Genomic DNA, 22,810 nt, shown 5'->3' with positions numbered 1-22,810 from the left:
TTCCTTATCACTTCGGCACTTATCAAAGCACATTCTCCGACAATTCTCCCTCGAATATCGGGAAAATAGTAAATATTCGCCAAATACGGCGTATCCATCACCTGTCATTGACAGGTAAACACCATTCGAAGATTTCGCAATACAATAGTAATAGGAACGATGAGACTAGTATCGGCGAATATAGCGAATTTGAATGATGTATTCCTTCGAAGAACAAGTCGATATGTTTCTCATTTACGGAGAATGAAACTAAAAGTCTGCCCAAATAAGGCATGAAGGCCTAAAGGTACCGAACGGCCCCCGTGTCATCCTTAGACTACAGGCGTCACCGCACGCGGATATGGAAGGTCATGTGGTCAGAACATCTCTCTCCCGGCCGTTTGTCAATTTACGAGACCCGAGCCGCTACTTCTCAATCAAGTAGCTCCTCAGTTTACCTCACAAGGGCTGAGTGCAACCCGCTTGCCAACAGGGCTGGGCGCACCGGATGATCACCCATCCAAGAATTAGCCCAGCCCGACAGCGCTTAACGACAGCGATTAACTTCGGTAATTTGACATGAACCGGTGTTACCTCAGCGGCAAACGAAATTCAGTGAGAGCTATAGACTTATATTCTGAAAATACGTGTATGATAAATTGAGAACAACTGGAACTTTAACGCATCGGAAACATATCCAGCAAAGGGAAGTTAATAACGAAGAAATGGAAATTGGTACTCTTGCCACTGTGGTTCGAGATCCTTGTGTTAGTTCGCGTCATATCGCAAGGGAGTCTGCATGAACCAGTGTAGTGTTGTTCGTGTTCTGCATCACCATAAATTTCATCCTTACCTTGTCAGTCTCCAGCAAGAATTAACTGGTACGCACTGCATGCGTCTCATTGAATACGGGCGCAATTTCAGATTCAGAGGGATGGGACATTTATTAACTTGATTTTATTTATTGACGATGCTACATTCACGAACAACTGAAATGTTAATTTGCATAACATGCATTATTGGGCTACCGAAAATCCATGTTGGCTGCTTCAAGTTGCAAACCAAAAACCGTAGTCGGTGATTGGATGAAGTGGGATTCTGGAGGACAGAACTATAGGCCCCTATCTCATCGAAGGAAATCTTAATGACCGGCCGCCGTGGCCGAGCGGTTCTAGGCGCTTCAGTGTGGAACCCCGCTGCTGCTACGGTCGAATAAACTGCAGAGATAATTCCCAAATCGTTGAATTGGAGGTGGAGGAGATGTGTCGTGGCCGGTTCGTTCGCAAGACCTGCCGCCTCTGGATTTTTTCTTGTGGGGATTCGTAAAGGACGTTGTTCATAAAGACGTTCCAACTACACTTGATGATACGCGAGAGAGAATTGTCAGAGCATGAGCTTCGATAAGTGCCGATGTGATAAGGAATACCACTCAATCCATAATAAAAAATACTGCAGCACTGCATTGATACCAATGGTCCTCACTTGGAACACGTCCTGTAAATGGACGTCCATGCCACCTTTGCAACCTTCGCTGACCTTCAAAGACTTTACTGTACACATCATTGGATTCGTCTTGATAACGGCTATCAGAAAATAAGTACCAAACTACAGCATCCCATTTAGAGAGAAACTAAGTTGACCTTCATATCTCTGAAGCCACACCAGCTAGCAACAAAAAATCATTGTATTAAGGACCCCGTTATCCCATGCAGTTTTTGCCTTACTTTTCAGCTACTATCATGTTTTCACAGTTATTCTTGGTGGTAATAGTTAGTGACTCAGGCTGTATACTAGGATTAAAGTCTTAAACAGGGTTATTAAAAATAAGTATCTGCGACAACAAAATTTTATTAACTAATGATCATGAGAAAATATAATAAAATTCTCACAAAAAGCATTCGAAATTTCATGTATGAGGAGGGTCGTCTTGTAGTAATCTGATAGTTAAAATTTTGCACTTGTCGTTTTTATCGATAGGAACAAATTAGGAGGGTGGGAGCTGACAGATAAAAAACAAAAAAAAAACGTTCCAGTCTATCTTGGTCTTCATTCAAAATTACTATGCCACCAAAGACTACTATGTCACGAATCTTTGATGTATTAGTATTTATTCCACAAAACGATTTTTATGTAGTCTCCGGCAGCAACATATTTCAAAAGCTTCTCTTCATAACTTGTGTGGACTGTTTCGTAATCTAATTTATTCCGGAAAAAGCTATAATCGAAACAAATAACATAAAAAATGAATTATAAAAATTGATTTTTACATTCGATTTGAACAACTTCCTCTTTTTCAGGTACGATTTTCTTTCTTCTGTCAGTCTGGATTTGATGTCATTTATACTTCAGCCCTCTGCATTTTACATTCTGTATAATTTGATCATCATAATTTACCTTGGTGCTTAAAAGACAAAACCCATTTACTACTTTCAGTGCCTCATTTACTAAACAAATTCCGCCGGCATCGCCTGACATAATTCAGAAACAATCTTTCACACTTTTATTACTTTTGTAGATAACTACTTTTCAATATTTTATTCAATTCGTTCAATTGATATTTCCAGCCTTTTGCAGTCTCTTTCAGAAGCACAATGTCTTCAACAACTGCAAAAATTTAGTTTCCTCTTACCAAATTTTAATTCCCTTTCCTAATTTGATCTTAGTTTCCTTAGCATCTATCTCAGCGTACTGAATGAATATCACTGACCGGCTAAAACGTTGTCACACTCACTTATCAGTTATTGCTTCCATTTCATTATCTAGAAATCGTATAACTGCAGTTTGATTCTGTACATGTTGTAGATAAATTTCCGCTCTCTTCTTATTACCCATTCTCTTTACAATTTCAAGGAGTGCATTCCAGTCAATACTGCCTAAAGTCCACTCTAAGTGCACATATATTGCGAGGGTACGGTTGCCTTCATTTAACCTGTCATCCAATATACGTCATTGTGCGAGCATTGCCTTCGGTGTTTCTACACTTCTCCCGAACTCTCACTCAACTTCCCAGAGGTAGTTCCGTACCAATGTTTAGATCGTCTTTAATGAACTCTTGTTAGTATTTTTCTACTACGATTTACAAAACTAACAATTCAGTTATATTCAGACCTGACAACAACGTTTCTTTTGTGTACCTAGACTGCAATACGCTAATATGCTAATGAGACACTGAGGGAATTATTACAATAAGTAAGACACTTGATTCTCGTTGGTGGTACGCCACCCTCTTTAACATATAAACTGATTTCCGTGAATAGTCATCGTCGTGACGTTGAACTCAAATATCTTTTACGTTGAGGTTATAGAATAAGTATTGTCAATTTTTATTTGTCTAGATCGCGAGTTTATGGAATGCTGTTATTATGACTCAGTACTTGATCTTACGACATGGGACATGTTGCATTGTGTAACGATATTTTACCATCTGAAGATGTTTGCGGCCATAATCGAAACAAGTGATGTCATTTCATAAAGTCGCGATCTAGAGACAAATAATGTTTACATTGCAGGTTAAGACCGTTTTCCCACTTGCTTTTTTTGTGATTGGTTTGATGCAGCCCGCCACGATTTTCTCATCTCAAAGTAGTACTTCCACCCTATGTCCTCTACTATTTGCTGGATGTAGTGCCCTGCAGTTTACACCCCCTTCAGCTCCCTGATGTCTGAAGAGATGTCTTATCATCATATCCCTTCTTCTTGTCAGTGTTTTCCATATATTCCTTTCTTCACGGATCTTGCGCAGAACCTCCTCATTCCTTACCTTATCAGTTCACCTAATTTTCAACTGTCACAAAAACTCGAATGCTTTTATTCTTTTCTGTTTCGGTTTTCCCACTGTTCATGTCTCACTGCAATACAATGCTGTGCTCCAGACGTGCATTCTCAGAAATTTTTTTCCCTAAATTAAGGCCTGTGTTTGATACTAGCAAATTCCTCTTGGCCAGGAATGCCATTTTTGCCAGTGCTAGTCTGCAATTTATGTCCCCCTTCGTCTGCCCGTCACAGGTTATTTTGCTGCCTAGTTAGCAGATATCCTTAACTGCTGCTTTTGGTTAGTATCGCCTGCCTTCTGTTAACTCTCAGACCGTATTTTGTACGCATTAGTTATTTCATTCCATACGGCAGATACCGCAATTCATTACCACTTTCACTGAGGGCAGCAATATCATCAGCGAATGTTGTAATTGATATTCTTTGACTCTTAATTTTAATCTCACACTTAAAACTTTCATTTATTTCCGACATTGCTCCTTCGATGTACAGATTGTACAGTAGGGGGGAAAGACTGCATCCAAGTTTGCACACGAGCACATTCTGACAGTGATAAGCCTCATAACAGAAATGTTAGTACCAGAACCAATGTAGACGCCTGGAGTGCTACCACTCAGTGAGGTGCAAGCAACAGTATTGATGTGCAGCACGGCCAAGAGAGAGAGCGTGAGGTAACGAGGTGGGTGGGGCATCGCGGCCGTGACCCGTGGTCGCGCAACTCACCGCTGACGGACGCGAACGGGGAGCTCACCTGCGACGTCATGTTGGCAAAGCCGCCAAGTAGCTCCGCTCTGTATAAAAACCACCCCGCGCTGCTCTCCGGCACCACATTCGTCCAGTCCAGCAGACGCAACAGGTGCATCGAGCAGCCATGCAGGTGAGTTGCCTGCCTCGGCGATTATCGTTTCCCACCACTGGAGTTGTCTTCTTCGGATCTACGCCTGCCTGTAACGGCCTCCTCGTCGACGGGCATACTCGTAATCTCTTCTTTGTAATGATTGACATTTGTCTCTTGGACCTTTTGGTCAAATGCATGAACGGTGTGACAAGAAGACAACCTAGAATCTATACAATGGACATTTCAGAATTTTCGTAGCCAAACGACAAGTGGGAAATGGACAAAAAAGGTATGAAATCGACGAGCTTGAGGCTAGAAAAGAAAATCTGTAACTAAAAAGTGTAATTAAGAAATACTTGATTAGTAATTTGAGATAAAACTGAAGTATCTACATACGAACCGCTGGTTTCGTTGGTTTTTGCTATGTGAATGTCGTGACGAAAATGTCAACTCTTCGAAGCATAGTACTTTTGCACACGAAAGTTGCATCAGACTTATATTTACCTTTCAAAAAGGCATCCTTCGGATTAGGTACAAAATTCAGTACGTTTCACATTGTAGAAAACATAGTGCCTAAACAAAGTCAGAAAATTTAAAAATGTTACCAATTGCTTTGCGAAAAATTTTGTCTGAAAGTACGTAATAAAATAGGGTAGTGAAACATTTGATGTACCTTTGAACTTCAAATTCTCAATCGCCATATTATTCGCTGTACGTGGTTATAGAATCACCCAAAGGAGTGTCAAATGTTCCTCTAATTTACTTCAGTTCTTACTTTTAGGTAAGTCATTGCACTAAACATTTCATGGTGCTTAATTTTCAATTTTTAGTAATTAGTTCTATACAAAAAGATTTTATGAATTTTATACTATATGTAAACTACCATCTTAGCTGCTGTTCAAAATATTCTTCAATTTTTAGCACCTATCACGTTGATCGACACCGTAAGGCATTTATGAAGTTCTCTGGCACATGTCAGAACTATTTCAGTACGTACATGCGATATCGAACTTTATCGAATGATAATTGTCTGCGACTATATGATGTCACAAATGACACATAAAAGCAGGATACGAAAAAGAAAGAGCTAAAAAGCAACTGAGATCGTTCTTTACACACACACTTTAAAATATCAACGGTTCCGTTGGAACATGTGGAACGTTCATAATGTAACTTAAGAGATTGGTCCCGAGAGGGGAAAGGCGGAAATCGGTGTGACCTACATGAATCTTCATCTCTGACTAGCTTACAGTTTTCATAGAGGGTACAAGATAATGAGAGCTCTCTTTGGCTATTCATTTGTCTTAACAGAAACAGTGCTTCGTAGTGATCGCATGTATATTTACCATATTCCATCTGTCAGTGGGCTGGGAGGAGTAGGTTACGCGAAGATGTTTCTTTTTCTCGACGACTATTTTCGTAAGGGTGTTACAATAAACTGTTGAAGTGCAGGACCAGTCAGGTACTGTTTGTGAAAGCAAGAACACTGAAGAAGCGAGATGACTTACGTCATTTAGAGTCTAAGGAGAAAGTAGTTACCCGGACGTACCAAATAACTTTTTCTGTAATTTTTCCGGTGTCACTTGAGACGATTCTCGGCATAGTCTTTTGGTATTGTGTCACGTCTTACACTCTTAAACAAAGATAAAAATAAAATGACTCACCACGGAGTATTTGCCGAATGGGAGGGAAAACAAATGAACAAATGGTTACAATTTCCGAAAAAAAAATTAATGAATTTTTGAAGAAATCAACAACACGTTAGTTTTCTTCTGGCCTCTTTGCCAGCAGTTTTTCTGTTTGTCATTTATAGAGTTGTTGGGTGTCAGCCTGAGGGATATCGTGCCAGTTCAGTCGGATTGGCCCGTTAGATCGTCAGAATCCCGAGGTAGCTGGAAAACATTGTCCATAATGCTTCTCAAGTGGGGAGGTATCTGGCGACCATGGTGGCCATGACAAGCTTTGGCAAGCATCAAGAGAATAAGTAGAAGCTCTCGCAGTTTTCGGGTTGGCATTATCTTGCTGAAATTACATCCTGTGATGGCTTGCCAAGAAGGCCAATAAAACAGTGTGTAGAAAATCGTCAACGTACCGCTGTGGCATGAGGCTGCAGTGGATGACAACCAAAGGAGTCCTCATACGGAAAGATATGACACGTCATATCATCACGCATGGTTGTCAGGACGTATGGTGGGTGAGAGGCTGGCATCCCACGGCCATCTGGGAGGCCTCCAGACACGTCTTCGCCACGGAATGTCACTGACTGGAGCAGAACTGTCTTCAGTGAGAGTCCCGAATCGAACTTAGTGTCGATGACCATGTGGCTTCTTGACATTTAGTATTCTTTCACCCTTATTCGACAAAAGCTGTCTTCTGGAACTTAACACATTTGTTTCTTCATTATATACAGGTGCATCATTGTATAGAGATGTAGTAATTTCCTTGAACGAGAACATACACAAACCGCGCTCAAGAAAACGTAAAAACTGTGTAAAAGAACCAATACGTCAGTAATATTTAAACAAAACTGTTTAAATGTGTAATTAACATAAAACATTTTTTATGAAAACAATGTTAGGACTGAAGATGTTGAATCAACAATAAGCACAAGGATTAGCGTAGAATAGTTGCGACAAACAACCTAATCTGTGCTAACCAATCTCTCATAAAAGGGTTATCTGTAATTTTTCCAAAACACTGAAAGATATTTTCATACAGGCATATTTGAGTAATTGCAGTAACCTTCAAAATGTCTGCCACTAGAAAAACATTAATAATATGAACCGCAAATGAGTCATTTTCGGCCATTTTAATCGCTTGTAGAAATTGGTCTCCAATCACTAATCAAGATAAGGTACTCATTAGGAAAAGAAGTATGTAGCACTGTACCGTTTTATATTAATCTGTACAATGGGCAGTCAAATGAAACTGAGACAGGAGCGAAAAACAAAGTAAACTCTTTATTGTTTGAAAAGTAATCCCGGTAACTGTTAAAAAATTTGTCCCTCTGTGAGACAACAGTCAGTGCCTTCACGAAAAATTGGTTACAGTTGCATACGGTAGTACAACTGTTCCTGGGCATGCACCACTATGTCTTAAGCAGATTAACAGATACGGTTGTCTTTCTGCATGGCTTCAGAAGTATGTAAGTGGCATTAGGGAAGGAGGGGGGCATCTGAACTCTATAGAGATTGTGTAGGGGTTTTCGGCATAGTCGAAACAACCTTGGCAATATGTGGGCGACCCCACAGAAGTTTTCATTTGACTACCCCTTATAAAAAAGTCCTAGTTGCTCAATACCTATTCACCATCGCCTCTTGCAGGCCCTACTGGTATTCGCCTTGGCGTCGCTGGCGGCGATGGCCGCGGGCGAAGCGCCCTCCACCAGCTACGGCGCGCCCTCCCGCCAGCTGCCGGGCCAGCCTCAGCGGCTCCAGGCGCAACAGAAGCAGCAGCAGCAACCAAAGGCCTTCGCCCAGTCGCAGGCGCAGCCGTCATTCGCGGCCCCGCAGCCAGCCTCTGGATTTTCTGCAGCCAGCTTCCGCCCACAGTTCTTCATTCCTGCACAGGACTTCTCCCGCCTCACTGACTCCTACCAACTGCCTACGTTCACGACGTCCGCCCCCACCACCACTGAGGCTGCCACCACCACTACTGAGGCTCCTTACAACGTAAGTATATTAGGACTAGGGAAATGTAACCAAACTGCATTAAATTTTCAGCAATCGACTTTGTGTTAAATTTACATCAGATCCACATGGGAGTATTATGAATATGTTCCGCGAATTCAATTAGAGATCACTAAAGGTAAGACGACGTTCTACGGAGCGAAATACGATTTATATCATTAAGATAGTTAGCATTTGTGTTTGATTGTTGAACGATTCTGCTGCCTCCAACGCACGTTTCACACAAGGATAGTGAATACAAGATAAAAGATAGTGGGCCTCTAAACGTAAATGTAGGTGTAGAAATAGGCAGCCAATATAACGTTTCATATGAGTGGTACATGTCGAACAGGGACACACTGAAATTTAAAACTAAAATACGTGGTTGTCGATATCACTCTTTTCAGCTGGTGTACCTCCTCGCAGTGGCAGACCACCTCATGATAACCGTGGCAACAGTCCTGTTTCTCTTTCGGTCGAAACATATCATAACAATTCAATAAAACATGGTGTAGACTTTTATTCATACTAGGCCATTTCCGTTAGTGACCTCTTTGTAAGTGTTTGCCAGAAATGAAATACTCAACAAACTTGAAATTCACTACATAATCGCCAAACAGCTATGGACGGCAACGTTTTGAATATAGTGTACATTTGGCCCTTCTTCCTGTCATCTTACAATAACGTTGCTTCCTTTGCCCACAGTACGGCAAGGCGGAGCTGCGTGAGGCGGAGGAAAGCGGCGTGTACTACGTGTTGCAGCCAGACGGCCGCCTGCAGCGCATCGCCTACGCCCACGGTCCAGCCCCCGCCTCCCCCGCCCCCCAGCAGCAGCGCGCCGCCTCCAGTGAACTGTCTGCCCTGCAGCAGCCGGCGCTCACCCCCGGCTACCTGGCGCGCTTCCAGTACCAGGACCTGCATCCTGCCGGCGCTCCCATCTACTCTTACAAACAACCTGAGCTTGTGCGCATCAACTAGGCTTCTTCATGTATTGTAATTCAACAACAAGACATCGTTTTCAAATGATAACCATGTCAGACAAATCGCTTGATTACAATACTTCTTTTCATATTTTCGTTTTTTATTGATTACTGTTGTAAGATCTGCAATCCATATTAAATATTTTTTTACCAGCTGCAAAGTTTTTGTTTAATAAACCGTTATCAGTGCTTTACCTTCCAAGGAATATGGTCCTGTAATGGTAACTACAGCTGTTACATGCTGCAAATGTAACATAATACCAGTCAAATAAGGCACTGTGCAGTGTCTCCAACTGTGTAGACCAACGATTAGTTAACTGACAATGTAGAACAACTCATACATCCATTTGATGGGAACATCTAAAAATATTATTTTGTAAGTAAGAACAATTTTTTTACGACGAAGAATGTAAAAAATTAATAATAACAGATAATTAGTTATTCCTCTGATGAAGTGTAAAACTGTAATTTTCATCTGGGACTGAAATTATGTAGTAAGAAAATGAAAAGAAGGAGATTTTGCACAACATGTTCAAACTGGAAGAAATGGATCGGAAAGCCAACTGGTTTAGTACAGTGCAGTGTACTATATAATAACTCCAAAGTACTTTATTTAAAAATAATGTAATGCTCTACACGTGGAGACACGAGAAAATTTCGGTAAGTAGCAAAATGAAAAGAGTAGATGAAATCAAACTTTGAAGTGGAAAAGAGTTTCAAAATCAGACCTTGAGTCTCACCATGACGTTTACATTGTGAACAGTAAGGAAATGTAGATCATTAAGTAGGTGCGACCCAATAACGCAAATAACAAATGGTTGTTGCTCATTTTCAAGGCAGCATTCGACAAGTATTGAATAAAACAGGGGATGGAATTAAAGTAAATTGGTAGCTTTGATACATGGCGATTGTCAAGCACATAAAACGCAAGGATTACTTGTAATGTGTGTATAACACATGAGATACTCATTTTGGTTGACGATAGGTGAAAATATACAAAAGTAGTAAATGAAACAACCGCAATTGGCTACATATGTCTAAAAAGTAAGAAAGGTGCAAAGTGGCAAAGAAGGAATAACTAGAGGAGGTGTAAACTGTACGTTGATGCAACATATATGAAAATTACACATCGAAGAGAAGCGGTAGTGTCAATATTAAGAACTCATAAGGCAAACTAGCGCTAAGCAATGCAAGGAGCGAATAAATAGGAGACCTGCATAAAAGATAAAAACACGAAGGTAATATTATGGAAACAAAAGAGGAAGTAGATTGCAAGATGGAAGTACAATACTGAGAGAAGAGTTTGACAGAGTAATGGAAGACCTTAGTCGAAGCAAATAAAGCTGAGTAGATGATAAGTAGTAACAGAAACCACAGAGAAATTTCAAAAGGGAACTTCTAGTTGGGGCACAATTAATGAAATGTTGTCAGAGACGGCAAAGGCCTTGAAATATCAGTTGAACAGAATCAATTTTGTCTTCAAAGTAAATTACATAGGGAACATCAATAAAACTTAAGCAAGGTGTGCGGAACTGAACCAAGTGATGCTGCAGAATGCATTAGGAAATGAGATGCTAAAATGGTAGATGAACTTTACTATTCCGTTAGCAAAATAATGTGGTGTTAAAGTGGATAGGATACAGACTCCGGACAAAGGCAAGCAAAGTGTGTCTGGTAAATGATCTTTTAATAATGAAATATAAAATTTAATGGCGGGGATAATCTTCTCTGGAAGTATTTGGAATATAGGTTTGTACAGAAATGAAATATGGATAGTAAACAGTACAGATAAGTTACACTGAAGAACTGCATTATACCAATCTTTGGGCTACAACTGCATATTCTTGATGAAATCATCATCTTCAATTCTTATCTTTTTTCGTAAACTAGCTTAAATTGGTAATCGGCTCTTCCAGCTAGTGAAAACATTCACATATGGAACCGACTCAATTTTGAATATCAGGTTTCACTCGCAAGACGTGGTCAGTAGCTACACAAGCGTTGATTATGATGACTATTCACCTACCGGCATTTCAAATATTTGGGTATTGTAACTCGTCAACGATAGACTCTCTTGTGTACATGTCTTTTATCTGTAGACTGATAAGTCCCAGTGTGTGTGGCACCAATGTCAACTTGCAATTTGTAAGATGAGTTCACACCATAAAGAGGAGCACCTTATGGGGACGGAGTAAGCTCCCATTAAAAATAAATCCGTCTGTATTTTTGCAGTGTGTTACAGAACTTGTTTCAGTGGTTTTAGAAGTAGATGTAGTAGAAGGTCCATCTCAAAAATCAGATAACAAACTATATATCTAATCGAAAAACATATTCAGATACCCACAACGCTATACTAGAATATGGTTGAGGAACAAACTAAAACTAAACCCTTGATATGTTCCTTCCCGTGCTACATCTCGTCATGATTGAATGGTAGTTAGTAAGGTAATAAAAAAATTTAGGTTAACTTGTATGATGGTTTTGTTAAATAGTGATATTTTGATAAATAGTTGAAACACATGAATGCAACGCTAAATCCCCATTATGATTCAGCGGAATACCGCACTTGATCAGTCGCACAAACAACCACTGGCCGAGAAGGTAACTGGTGATATAATATGGCGTCATGAATATGAATCTAAGATTAGGAAGGATGAAGATGCACAATAGTACTCGCTGAAGAACGTAATAGATGTACTTACGTCGGTTAGGAACCGGTTCAACCGAATGTTCAACAAAGCAAGAGAAGCAGGCGTTGTGAGAATTAAACCACACACGGTAATAGGAAACAAGTGAAGACGATTTTAAATCACTTATTACGTTATTGTAAAGTATAGATATCCATGATTATGACGAAATATTAAACAGGATTGAAAAGATCTGCGTACTATATATAAATACCGTACTCAGTCGACTACGCATGTGTCGTTTAAGTGTAATGAATTTCCCGACAGATAGAAATACAATGCTCGATACCCTCTGCTTTGTCGTTCACAGCGGGATACAGAGTCTGTCTGTAGATATGTAAATGCTAATCAGTATATTCCCTTCCGTTTATACTGGAAAGGACCTAGTCGAGAATGGTACTTTGGGTGACGTGGGTAGTAGATTATTGTCAGGAGAGAACGCCATTGAGCGTTTAGATGCTGCATTTGGTGGTGTAGTCGCCAACTAATTCGTTAACCGACGTGGTGCGCTATGCAGGTGGTGCCTCGTATGGAAAACTACACCTTGATGTGTTAGAGTGCATATCATGTGGGAGTTGCGAGTATGGAATAGAAACGCTGAGCTGTAACGAACTTCTTGACAAAATCGCATAGCTTTTGCCTCCAAAACCATCAGCGAATTCCTTAATCTATCGTATGTCGGTAGATACAGTACAAAGACAGCATAAGTATGCAGAATAGGTAATCTGAAAGGATTGTCAGTAGCAATATGTCACAGGTAGCGGAGAATGGCAGACTAATCGGATTCTCTAGAATACGAAGTAAGGTTTCTACAGGAACTCGATGAGAACTTCAGTATCCTGGAGTGTAGCTGGTTAGCTTCGGTGAACTTAGAGGTAGAGCAGTCCTATTACCTCTGTCCAGTTCTTTTTATGCACTTCTCGGTGGTTCTCACATCTGTCAAAAGAGAACAATGAATATGCATTTTTTGGGAAACATAGTATCCATCAGAATCAACGATAGTAGGCCTAAATGTCTTATAGAAGGAAACTACTTTCGGTCATCCGATTTATAATAGTGACCTGACGGACTGCAATTTACTAAACCTATCGCCAATTCTGTACTTAAAAGCAAAATGCATCCTGCACTGAAATACCTTCTCGCTTTAGTGCACAGAGGAAATACATGTATCTCCACAGACATTATCTTTGCCACATAACACTCTAAGTGTGGAAAGCAGGGCGGAAAGTGCACTCAGAAATGTTGTACCAAATCTAACGTTCCTATCTTGAACTTTGGTGCCACTACATTATTCCCCTCTTTGAAAAGACCCAATCCCCGGGTTCGACCATTAACTAGCTCTTAACTTGTTTGGGTCGGCACCCATGGCATATTTACTTACTAGTGGAAAACTTAAATGTGGTCTAGTGCCCCTTAAAACCATGATCTGAAACTAAACGTAAAAATTTCTTACGTGATACCACTGCTCGATCAACCACTTACCTACTCGTCTCACGCCCTTGGTATCCAATCCACTGGGACTCGGACTACCCTTGGTTCCCTCTTGGACTTAGCTCTCCGCCTGATCAGAAAGAAAACAACAGATAACAAAGTTAAGGCTGCGATGACACTTGGCACAGAGGTGCTCACAATGATCGTTGTTTGCAATTGCCTTTCCCTATACTGTGCGACATGTTGCGCAAGCTGTTCGGCTGATATGTGCCCCTGTTGCTCTAAAATGAATTGGTTTACGCGTCTGGCTCTAAAGTCTGATTTAACAAGGTCAGATTCTGACTTGGCAAAAACTCTAGAGTAGGATTTGGTCAGTAGAGCTGTGGCTGCGTACCATTCAATAACGTGACTCCTGAAATGAACGCTGGTAGGTGGAAGGTTGAACCTATTATGTTACACTTAGATCCATTGATTAAAATTCCGCTCTCCTCGAGCTCTATACGTCGCGCTTCTACAAATACTCCCCGCTCAAAACAACTTGCTATTATTACCAAATTCTCGTAGGTGGGGAAGATCCAATGCATCCCGACCCTTTGTACGCTCAATTTTGGTCCATGATGTCCGTTGCACAGTCTATTTCTTTCCCCCTGGCTAAAAATAGCTGCACCGTGCACGTGTCCCATATTTGCAGATATACAGATTTCCCTTCAACATTTACTGTTTTGATCCAAATCCAACACCGATTGTGTGACCACTTTCATCCTTAAATTTACATTATATGATCTGGTGCAATAAACACGCATTTCCTGCCCCACCACTGTCGATAACTAAAAACTTAAACAGGAAATCTTGCGACTCTGACATCGCTCAACACATATTTACTAGCCGGCTGGTGTGGCCGTGAAGTTCTAGGCGCTTCAGTCTGGAACCGCGTGACCACTACGGTCGCAGGTTCGAATCCTGCCTCGGGCATAGATGCGTGTGATGGCCTTAGGTTAGTTAGGTTTAAGTACTGGTAAGTTCTAGGAGACTGATGACCACAGATATTAAGTCCCATAGTGCTCAGAGCCATTTGAACCATATTTACTACGGCTTTGCCACAAAATTTACTCTGACGCATTTATTTCTCCAGAACTGCGTTTGATTTCTCCTCCAAACAACACTCCACATACGTCAGACGCTACACTTCCCTTTTCAGTGATCTGAGGACAGGGATCACCATTACCCTTCCTCCCTCTTCAAAAGGACTGCTAGCCCTAGCAGGCTCACAATACTCCAAAAACACATATAAAATACAATGCCTAATCAACTATGCAAACCCAGTCACACAGTACAAGAAAACAACAAAAACTACAAATACTATACTACTTTCTGGATCGCAAAGCATACGGTAGTTCACGGTGTACTCTATCTTCCTGGTTTTCTCTGTGCTTAACACCTCGTTTCACTCTCTCTTTCTTCCTCTTTCCTTCCTGTGACACGCCTGGAATTACATCCGCGCAACTCTGTAATGGCCGTAACTGCCCAATGTGTACTAAAGTTGTTCTAGTTGGCAACTGAAGACTAACATTAACGGGAGATGTGGTTTCAACAATTTGGTATGGCCCTCAATACCTTCTTTTTCTCTTTTTGTGTATATGGGCTGGACACTATAACCCATTGTCTCACTCTACACTGCGGTATACTTCCTTTCCACTTCACTGCGTCTTCCTACCTTTCCAAAGCCTTTGTATTCACCTTTTGTAACCGTTTTCAAACATCCCGAATTGTCCTTGAGAATTGACGTACACATTCACCGGTCCTTCCTTTCTGAAGTTTCACTAAATCAAACAATAACGGATTTTTTCGCCCGTACACTATCTCATATGGAGACAAACCGGTATTTGTATGGACTTTTCCGTTGTATGCGCATACAATATGCTTAAAATACTCGTCCGAATGATGGTGATGAGAATCCACATAAAAACTCAGCATCTTCCCGAGTGTTCTGTGTACCCGTTCTGCCCTTCCGTTGGCCTGTGGTTGCAACGCGCTCGTCTTCAACTTCTTTAAGTTCACCAATTTATGTCGTTCCTTTATTAAATCCGACATGAATTTCGTCCCTTGGTCAGTATACCAAACATCAAAATCCAGTTTTTTACTAACGCTTGCGCGACCATTGCTGCCTGTTGATTTGGCATTGCCACCATCTACATGTACCTCGAAAGATGATCTATTATTGTGAGAACGAATCTGTTCCCATGATGCTGTTCGCCTAAAAGTCCTAAGACACCGATCCCCAGCACAGGGAATGGTCATGTCGCTTCCGGTAATAGTTGTAGCTGTATCTCTTTATGACTCAAACCTGCTCTCTGCGCACATGATACACAATTCTTGACATATTGATCCACGTCTGCTTTCCTACCTCTCCTCCAATACCTCTCCGTCACTCTCCTATTCGTCGCTCTACACCTTCCATGACCAGATAACACGTGATCATGTGCTTCCTTTAAGACCTCATCCCTCAACTTCGTTGTGCTGCTACCCTTGGCCCTAACTTAATTTCCCTGCGCAGAAGACCGTCGTACATATGAAATTGTGGCAGTGTCCAATAAAATTTACAATCGTTGTTCGCGTTCTGTAATTCTTGCCCTACTGCTAGGTCATAACCTATGACTTCTACTTTTGCCACATTCCTACTTATTGCATCCGCATTTCCGTGGTTCTACCCAGGCTTGTGCACCACCTCGTAGTCGAATTCAATAAGCCTCACAGCCCATCTAGCGAATCTAGTGGACGGATCCTTCAACCTCAACAACCACTTCAATGCAGCATGATCGGTCACTACCCGAAATATTCTACCACATAAATATTATTTAAAATATGTGAGTCCGTAGATTACGCTAAGCATCTCCCTCTCAGTTGTTGAGTAATTCTTCTCTGCTGCATTCAACTGCCTAGACGCATGGGCTAAAGATTGTTCTTTCCCATGAGTTTCCTGACTAAGAAAAAACCCAGCGAAAAGCAAAGGTCCCGAGTTCGAGTCTCGGCCCGGCACACAGTTTTAATGTGCCAGGAAGTTTCAACAAACCCTAATGTTTAATTCGATGCATCGCATGCTAGTATAAACTCTTTTTCTAAATCAGGAAATATAAGAACCGTACTTGATGTCAACAGTTCTTTCAGTTTGTCAAAAGCTTTCTGACACACTTCTGTTCACTCACATTTCACACCCTTCCGTAACAATCGCAACGGCTGTGCTAAATCTGCAAAACCATTCACGAACTTCGATAGAAATTGCAAATTCGAATGAATGACTGCAATTCCTTAACTATTTTCGGTTCCCGAAAATCCCTTAGAGCCTGTAGCATCAACGGATCTGTTTGCACTCCGTCCTTACTGATAATATGACCCAAACTTTCTCTAATGAAAAATGACACTTATCCAGACTCAACGTCAAATTGAAGGCTCTTAAATTCATAAAGACTTCCATTAACCGCTGTCTATGTTGCTCCATACTACTTGAAAACACTACAATGTCATCCAAATAGACGAGACACTGCCGTGGTTTCAGCAACCTCAGAAACGTTGCGGAGCGTTTTCAAACCGAATGGCATTCTAATATACTGGTAATGGCCTCCTTGTGTAGAGAAAACAGTATTTGGAAGACTCTCTGGAGCCACCTCCAACTGATGATAACCACTTGTCGAATCCATCGTAGAAAGGTACTGTCGCTATCCTAAGTGATCCAGTGTCTCCTACACGTTTGGAATGGGGTATGCATCCGTTACTGTCTTATTATTGAGGTATCGGTAGTGACAACAGAACCTGTATATCTTAGGTCCATCCATAGAATATTTAGGCACAACGACAATGCCCGCTCCCTAGCAACTATTACTATGCTCTATAATACCGTCCGAAGCTGCTTATCAATGAAATCCTCCAAAGTCGGCTGCGATTACCTCGGTATTCTGTATGGTTTACGGTAAGCAGTTGCTACATTTCCTATTGGTATCCTATGTTGAATTGATGGAGTTGCCGGTAATGGCCCTTGTACTAAAAAACAAATCTTTAAATGCCCACAATAAATCTTCCATATGCTCTCTTTCTCCTCATTTCATTCACGCAAAGTAGTTCTATTGGCAGTTAGTGGTTGAGCGCTTTGCCTACCTCTCGACCATCATCTCGCACATTCAAAATTGCTACTAAAACTTCTTTCCTCAAATTCGCGTCTACAGCGCTAAAATTATCCAAGTTCACGGGAACTACTCCCCTGTCGTTCCCTCTTGTTTCATGAAACAACCGAAAGGACCCAAAACCTCATTATCCTGCAATGGTTCAATAGCTCATACTGTACCCAAGGGTACATTCGACCCCACATTTACCCAAAGCGACTTCCCGGTGCCACTATGCACACACTCATACGAATTAAGCCTTAATGCTAATGAACGCGGTTCACTTGGTTTGTTCAAAACGTTGAACGGCCCTCGCGACAGCTCTGCATTGACAACAGTTTCCCCTAGCTGAAATAACATTCCACCAAGTTCCACAGTTCGTTGGTCAATTTTGGCATGATGTTGATGCAAGAAATCCAGCCCTAATATCATGTCGTAGCCCTCGCTTACCCATGGTACTACCTCAATGCATGCATTACATTGGACATCCTCTATTCGAAAGTTAAATGACACCGAACCCAAAGTCTTGACCCCCGTATCCCCCACCCCACGCAACCACTAACGTGGTGGGTCTAGCTTCCTTCGTCTCATTATATTCCTAGTAGCCACTGACATTTGCACCCCTGTGCCCAACAAAATTTTAAATTTTGTAGTTTCTATGGATCCCACGACTGAACATTCCACCTATGCATACGTATTCGCAGCACTGAAATTAAATGGGAGATTTCTTGGCCTCCTCGGCTGTTTAACGCTTGTCCACCTCTCCTATCTCCAATTCTCCATCCGCCACGCTGCTGATTTCCACCCCTTCCCCTATACCTTGGTGACTGTGTGCATTGACTCTGCACATGTCCCGTATGAGCACACTTAAAAACATTTCACACATGTTGTAAACACTGTTTGCCTGTTGCATACCCCTGTTGCCACGTCTGTTTCCTCTCACTGAATTGCCTGCTGAATGGACGAATAGAAATCATTCATATACCCTTCATGCACTTTTCACCATATGTGCTCAGCCTCTCCCTAATGTACTGATCGCTATTCTGTTCCTTGTACCGTTGTAAAAACCCCTCCTTCAACTGCTCAAACTGTCCTACCCTCCTTAAGGCCTCTGAACACCTTACATGTGTCTTCGCTTCAGCCATTAATCTAACCTTGGCTACTTGTAACAACTGTTCATCAGACCAACGTCCGCGGCTCGTGGTCTGGCGGTAGCGTTCTCGCTTCCTAGATTCGATTCCCGGCGGGGTCAGGGATTGTCTCTCCTTCGAGATGACTGGGTGTTGTGTGTCTTTCATCATCATTTCATCCTCATTCACTCGCAAGTCGCCATAGTGGCGTTAAAGAACTTGTGGTGCGGTGGCCGAATTGCCCCGCGAGGGGTCGCCCTGTCACCAATGCCATACGCTCTTATATATCTTATATCAGACCAACCATTCAACAAAGCTGAAAAGTCCAAGTCCTCCACAAACGAACACATATCCTCAAACGCCTTGCCAGAAAACGAAATAATCAAACTCGTGGCACCTGGATCAATCTCCTGCACCCTAGGCAACAACGACATACCAGCTCCGGTTTCCCGCTCACTTCTAGATGTTAATGCACTTCTCAACTGCATATTGTCCGCTGTCAAATGTGCTACCTTTTTCATCAAAATCTGCACCACTTCTGGTTCCGACACACCTTGTGTCCTTGAATCTGCCATTGTGTTGCTTTCGCAGGCAGTTAGCCCTGAAACAAAATATTTAAGCACAAGGATAAACCAAATCCACACACCTCAGTATCATCATACTCAGTAACATCATACTCAAATGAATTCAATAATAAACCTTACTGCCCAAAATAACCTGACACTTATTCAGACAAAAAAGTAATTAATAATATGCCTACACAAAACATCTACAACATGGCTCCTGAAAGGCCATACTCAAAACACAAAAAGGAAAGAAGACGTCCAATACTCAAAAGAAAATTTGTCAAAGCTCACCACATCTTGTGTCCATAATGTAGGTGGTGGGCTCAAACGTTGTACTTCACAGATGATGTCCGCTATTCTGACACCAAATGTAGTGGTGGCTTCTGCCACCAAATGTAGCAGGATGACCAAATGTAGTGGCAAGAGGTGGAAGCCAACATCTTAAGACTCGTTCAAGCTTTCCAAATGATGTATTTGTTTCCACAATAGTGCCCCATTCACCTCAGTCCACGTTGCAGGCTCCTGTAATGCTGAGGCCACCGCCCCAGTGACCCAGTGCAATGCGCTGCTGTGTGTTGGCCTTGAGGGCCGCATCGTCAGGCCTGCGCCGGCAGCCAACTCTGCTGTCTTCTTCACTGTTCACTCAGCGCCGTTTCGCTGGAAGCCACCAAGCAGCTCACTGTGTCCTTCCTCGCTGGCGAAGCTGAGATCATAGCGACCACAAGCGCCCACGATCTGGCGAAGGAATCTGCGGCCCTCGCCACGGGGTGCCTCCAGTGGGTCTTGGGAGCCAAGACGACTGCCCACGGTAATGAGCCGAGTGACCCGCCGCGGGCTGGCTGCCTATGAGCCCCGTTTCGATCTCAGAGGGTCGAACCAGCGACCCACTGTAGATTGGGATGCTTTCTCCGCATCTGCTGCTGCGTGTAGCTGGTGGTGTGACACGCCCTGCTGTCCAGGAGAGCTACCACACTTGAATCACTCTTGTTAGAAAACAGCACCTATTTATACTTGGCTGTGCGCCCCTGTTTTGCTAACATGCCGCACCAAGTCATGTACTCACAACACCTAGGTTGTACCAGTGGACCCCTTCTGCCTGTAACTTGCGCCATGCAAACCGCTGCGTTTATGCTTTTCAGTGGTTCGACGGCCCTGTGACCTCCATTCTGCTTTGCAGCCGCTATCAGCATAATTTACTGTCAACAGGCCTGCGCCTTGCTGCAACTTGTGCATTCAGAAATGTTGCACCAAATCTCAGTTTCCTATCTTTAACTGTGGTGCAGCTACAGCATGTTAAATTCGCACCTATGACTTTATATAGTGCTATTTGTATTGGCAGTGCAAACGAATTGCTTGTTAGCTTGACTTGTCCTGCTGACGTGTACCATAGTTGTAAAGCACGCATATTAAATTTAGAAATATAGCTCAGTATACAGAACCATCACCTAAAAATATAGGACTATAACAAATAAAAATGATTGGAAATTAGTATACAAAATCCTTTGGGAATGCTGATGTAGAGTTGGTCTCAGATGTACAGATTAAAACAAAAACAGTTAAATTATGATTAATTAATACAGTGTGAGCAGAACAGTGCTCAGGGAAAACAGATTGGATGTTGAAGTTCCAGGATTTTACACATTACTTGAAGTAGTTTTCCTGATACACTGCTGTCCTCATAACCAATTGGTAACTCACTCTCTCCCCCCACACACACCAATTTTTAAGTATGTCCATAACCCGAACATCAAAAAACAAATTAATACCCTACAAGATACAGTTCTGCCAAGTCTACATTTATCTATTTCTCTATGATACATTCTCGTGGCAGTTCTTTCAAACACATTTTATTTACAAGTGCACTCTCACCTTACAGTATTTGAGGCATTGTTATGGAAATATCTCACGCAAGAGTACGTGCACTATATTTGGGTAACAAATGTACGCACCGAGATAAATATCCATGATTTCCATTGATTAATAACTTTGGAGCAAATAATTTTTTGAAAACATTTGCGTTCATGGCCTCTCCATTACTTTCTGAGGAACAAAACGTACGATTCATTCCACTTAACACTTATGTTCTTGTACTCACACGGCATAACATTACACAGCTCTACATTTCTATGCACGTTAATAGTAATAGTCTTCCGCCTTGTTTTGAACTCATTTTTCATGTAACATCAGCGAACCTCACCTCTTTAATAAGCATATTGGTTACAGCAGTAAAACCATACATAGATGACACTATTTAATTGGGATTATTACGCACATGTGAGAGGATGCAGGCAGAAGGAGGGGAAGAGAGAGAGAAAGTGTGTGTGTGTGTGTGTGTGTGTGTGTGTGTGTGTGTGTGTGTGTGAGAGAGAGAGAGAGAGAGAGACAGAGACATAATCTCCTTGGTCCGTGTAGCACGTGAGACACTGTCAAGGATTTGTCAATAGCCCGGTATTATATTTGCTGGCAGTCCGATATATTTCCAAACAGTTTTAGTTTCTCAGTATAACTGCACTAACTCTCCATCTGTCACCTATACGTTCAGTACTGTTGCGAATAAGGAAGTAATGTGCAATATTATTGACCATCTAGGGGGCATTTAGGTCGAATATCAGGATAAGTCCTTGGAAAGTAACGACTTTCAATTCTGTCTCTAGTGATCTTGTTGCCGTCAGGACGCTAAACCCTGCTATGCCTTCCTGAGCTCTTTCCACACTTGGGGTTGTGACTGATATTGTCCTGAATGAATCTGACATTATTTTCTGCATCATTTACAACAACAATCTCCTAAAGTTTTTAACCGCTCGCCTGGTGCAAGTCTTTCGATTTGACGCCACTTCGGTGACTTGCGCGTCGAACTTTTCTAATGAGTGTTACCTCCACACCTTGATACGTCTTTGTCAGAGGAAATTGATAATGACAGAAATCCTCAAGAAGCAAGTTTAAGTAACACGCTTTACAAATGATGTAAAGTCAACATTCGTAAAAGAAAAAAGCTGATTTTCGTGTATGATGCACATTTTTCACTATTTTTTATTTCCTTCTTGATTTTCTCCTTTATCTAATTCCAACACAATTTGAGTTATACTTGCGTTGACATTCGTTACGCCACTATCACCAAAGCCATAGCCACAGTTTCTGTACCTAAGTACCACTAGCGATTTGAAAATTTTCCTTCTCCATCCTTACTAATTCCTGGAGGAGTATCCTGACAATTTATTACATGGCCTTTTCTTAGAATCAGTTACAGCTCCGGTGATGTGATGCGACATCCTAGTCTTTGCAGTGCCGCCAAGAAAGATAATCGTTAATTGCAGCAGTTCTCAGTAACCATTTCGCGGTTACTTCTGTTTCTACATCTAGACATCTACATCGATATTCTGCAAATCACGTTTAAATGCCTGGCAGAGGGTTCATCGAACCACCTTCAGAAATCTCTGTTATTCCAATCTCGTACAGCGAGCGGGAAAAATGAACACCTATATCTTTCCGTACGAGCTCTAATTTCCGTTATTGTATCTGGTGATCGTTCCTCCCTATGTAAGTCGGTGTGAACAAAATATTTTCGCAATAGCAGGAGTAAGTTGGTGATTGGAATTTCGTGAGAAG

The 22,810-nt window shown here is 41.8% G+C and overlaps 1 protein-coding gene across 5 annotated transcripts in view; it reads left to right on the top strand.

The window, feature by feature from the left end:
- LOC126478914 (uncharacterized) overlaps positions 1-22,810 on the top strand; it is a 90,107-nt gene that overhangs the window by 22,937 nt on the left and 44,360 nt on the right. Inside the window, exons 1-3 of one of the 5 annotated variants that reach the window (XM_050103743.1) lie at positions 4,592-4,627; positions 7,912-8,259; positions 8,962-9,362. In XM_050103743.1, the coding sequence (XP_049959700.1) occupies positions 4,622-4,627; positions 7,912-8,259; positions 8,962-9,234 (627 nt within the window). In that variant the 5' untranslated portion in view covers positions 4,592-4,621 and the 3' untranslated portion in view covers positions 9,235-9,362. Of the gene's footprint in view, positions 1-4,591; positions 4,628-7,911; positions 8,260-8,961; positions 9,363-22,810 lie in introns of those variants that run through there. The other 4 variants (XM_050103744.1, XM_050103740.1, XM_050103745.1 and 1 more) reach the window with 4 other exon arrangements.

Source organism: Schistocerca serialis, chromosome 1, assembly GCF_023864345.2.
Source record: "Schistocerca serialis cubense isolate TAMUIC-IGC-003099 chromosome 1, iqSchSeri2.2, whole genome shotgun sequence".
In the NCBI taxonomy this organism is placed as follows: domain Eukaryota; kingdom Metazoa; phylum Arthropoda; class Insecta; order Orthoptera; family Acrididae; genus Schistocerca; species Schistocerca serialis.
This window is presented reverse-complemented; position numbering and strand designations above follow the sequence as displayed.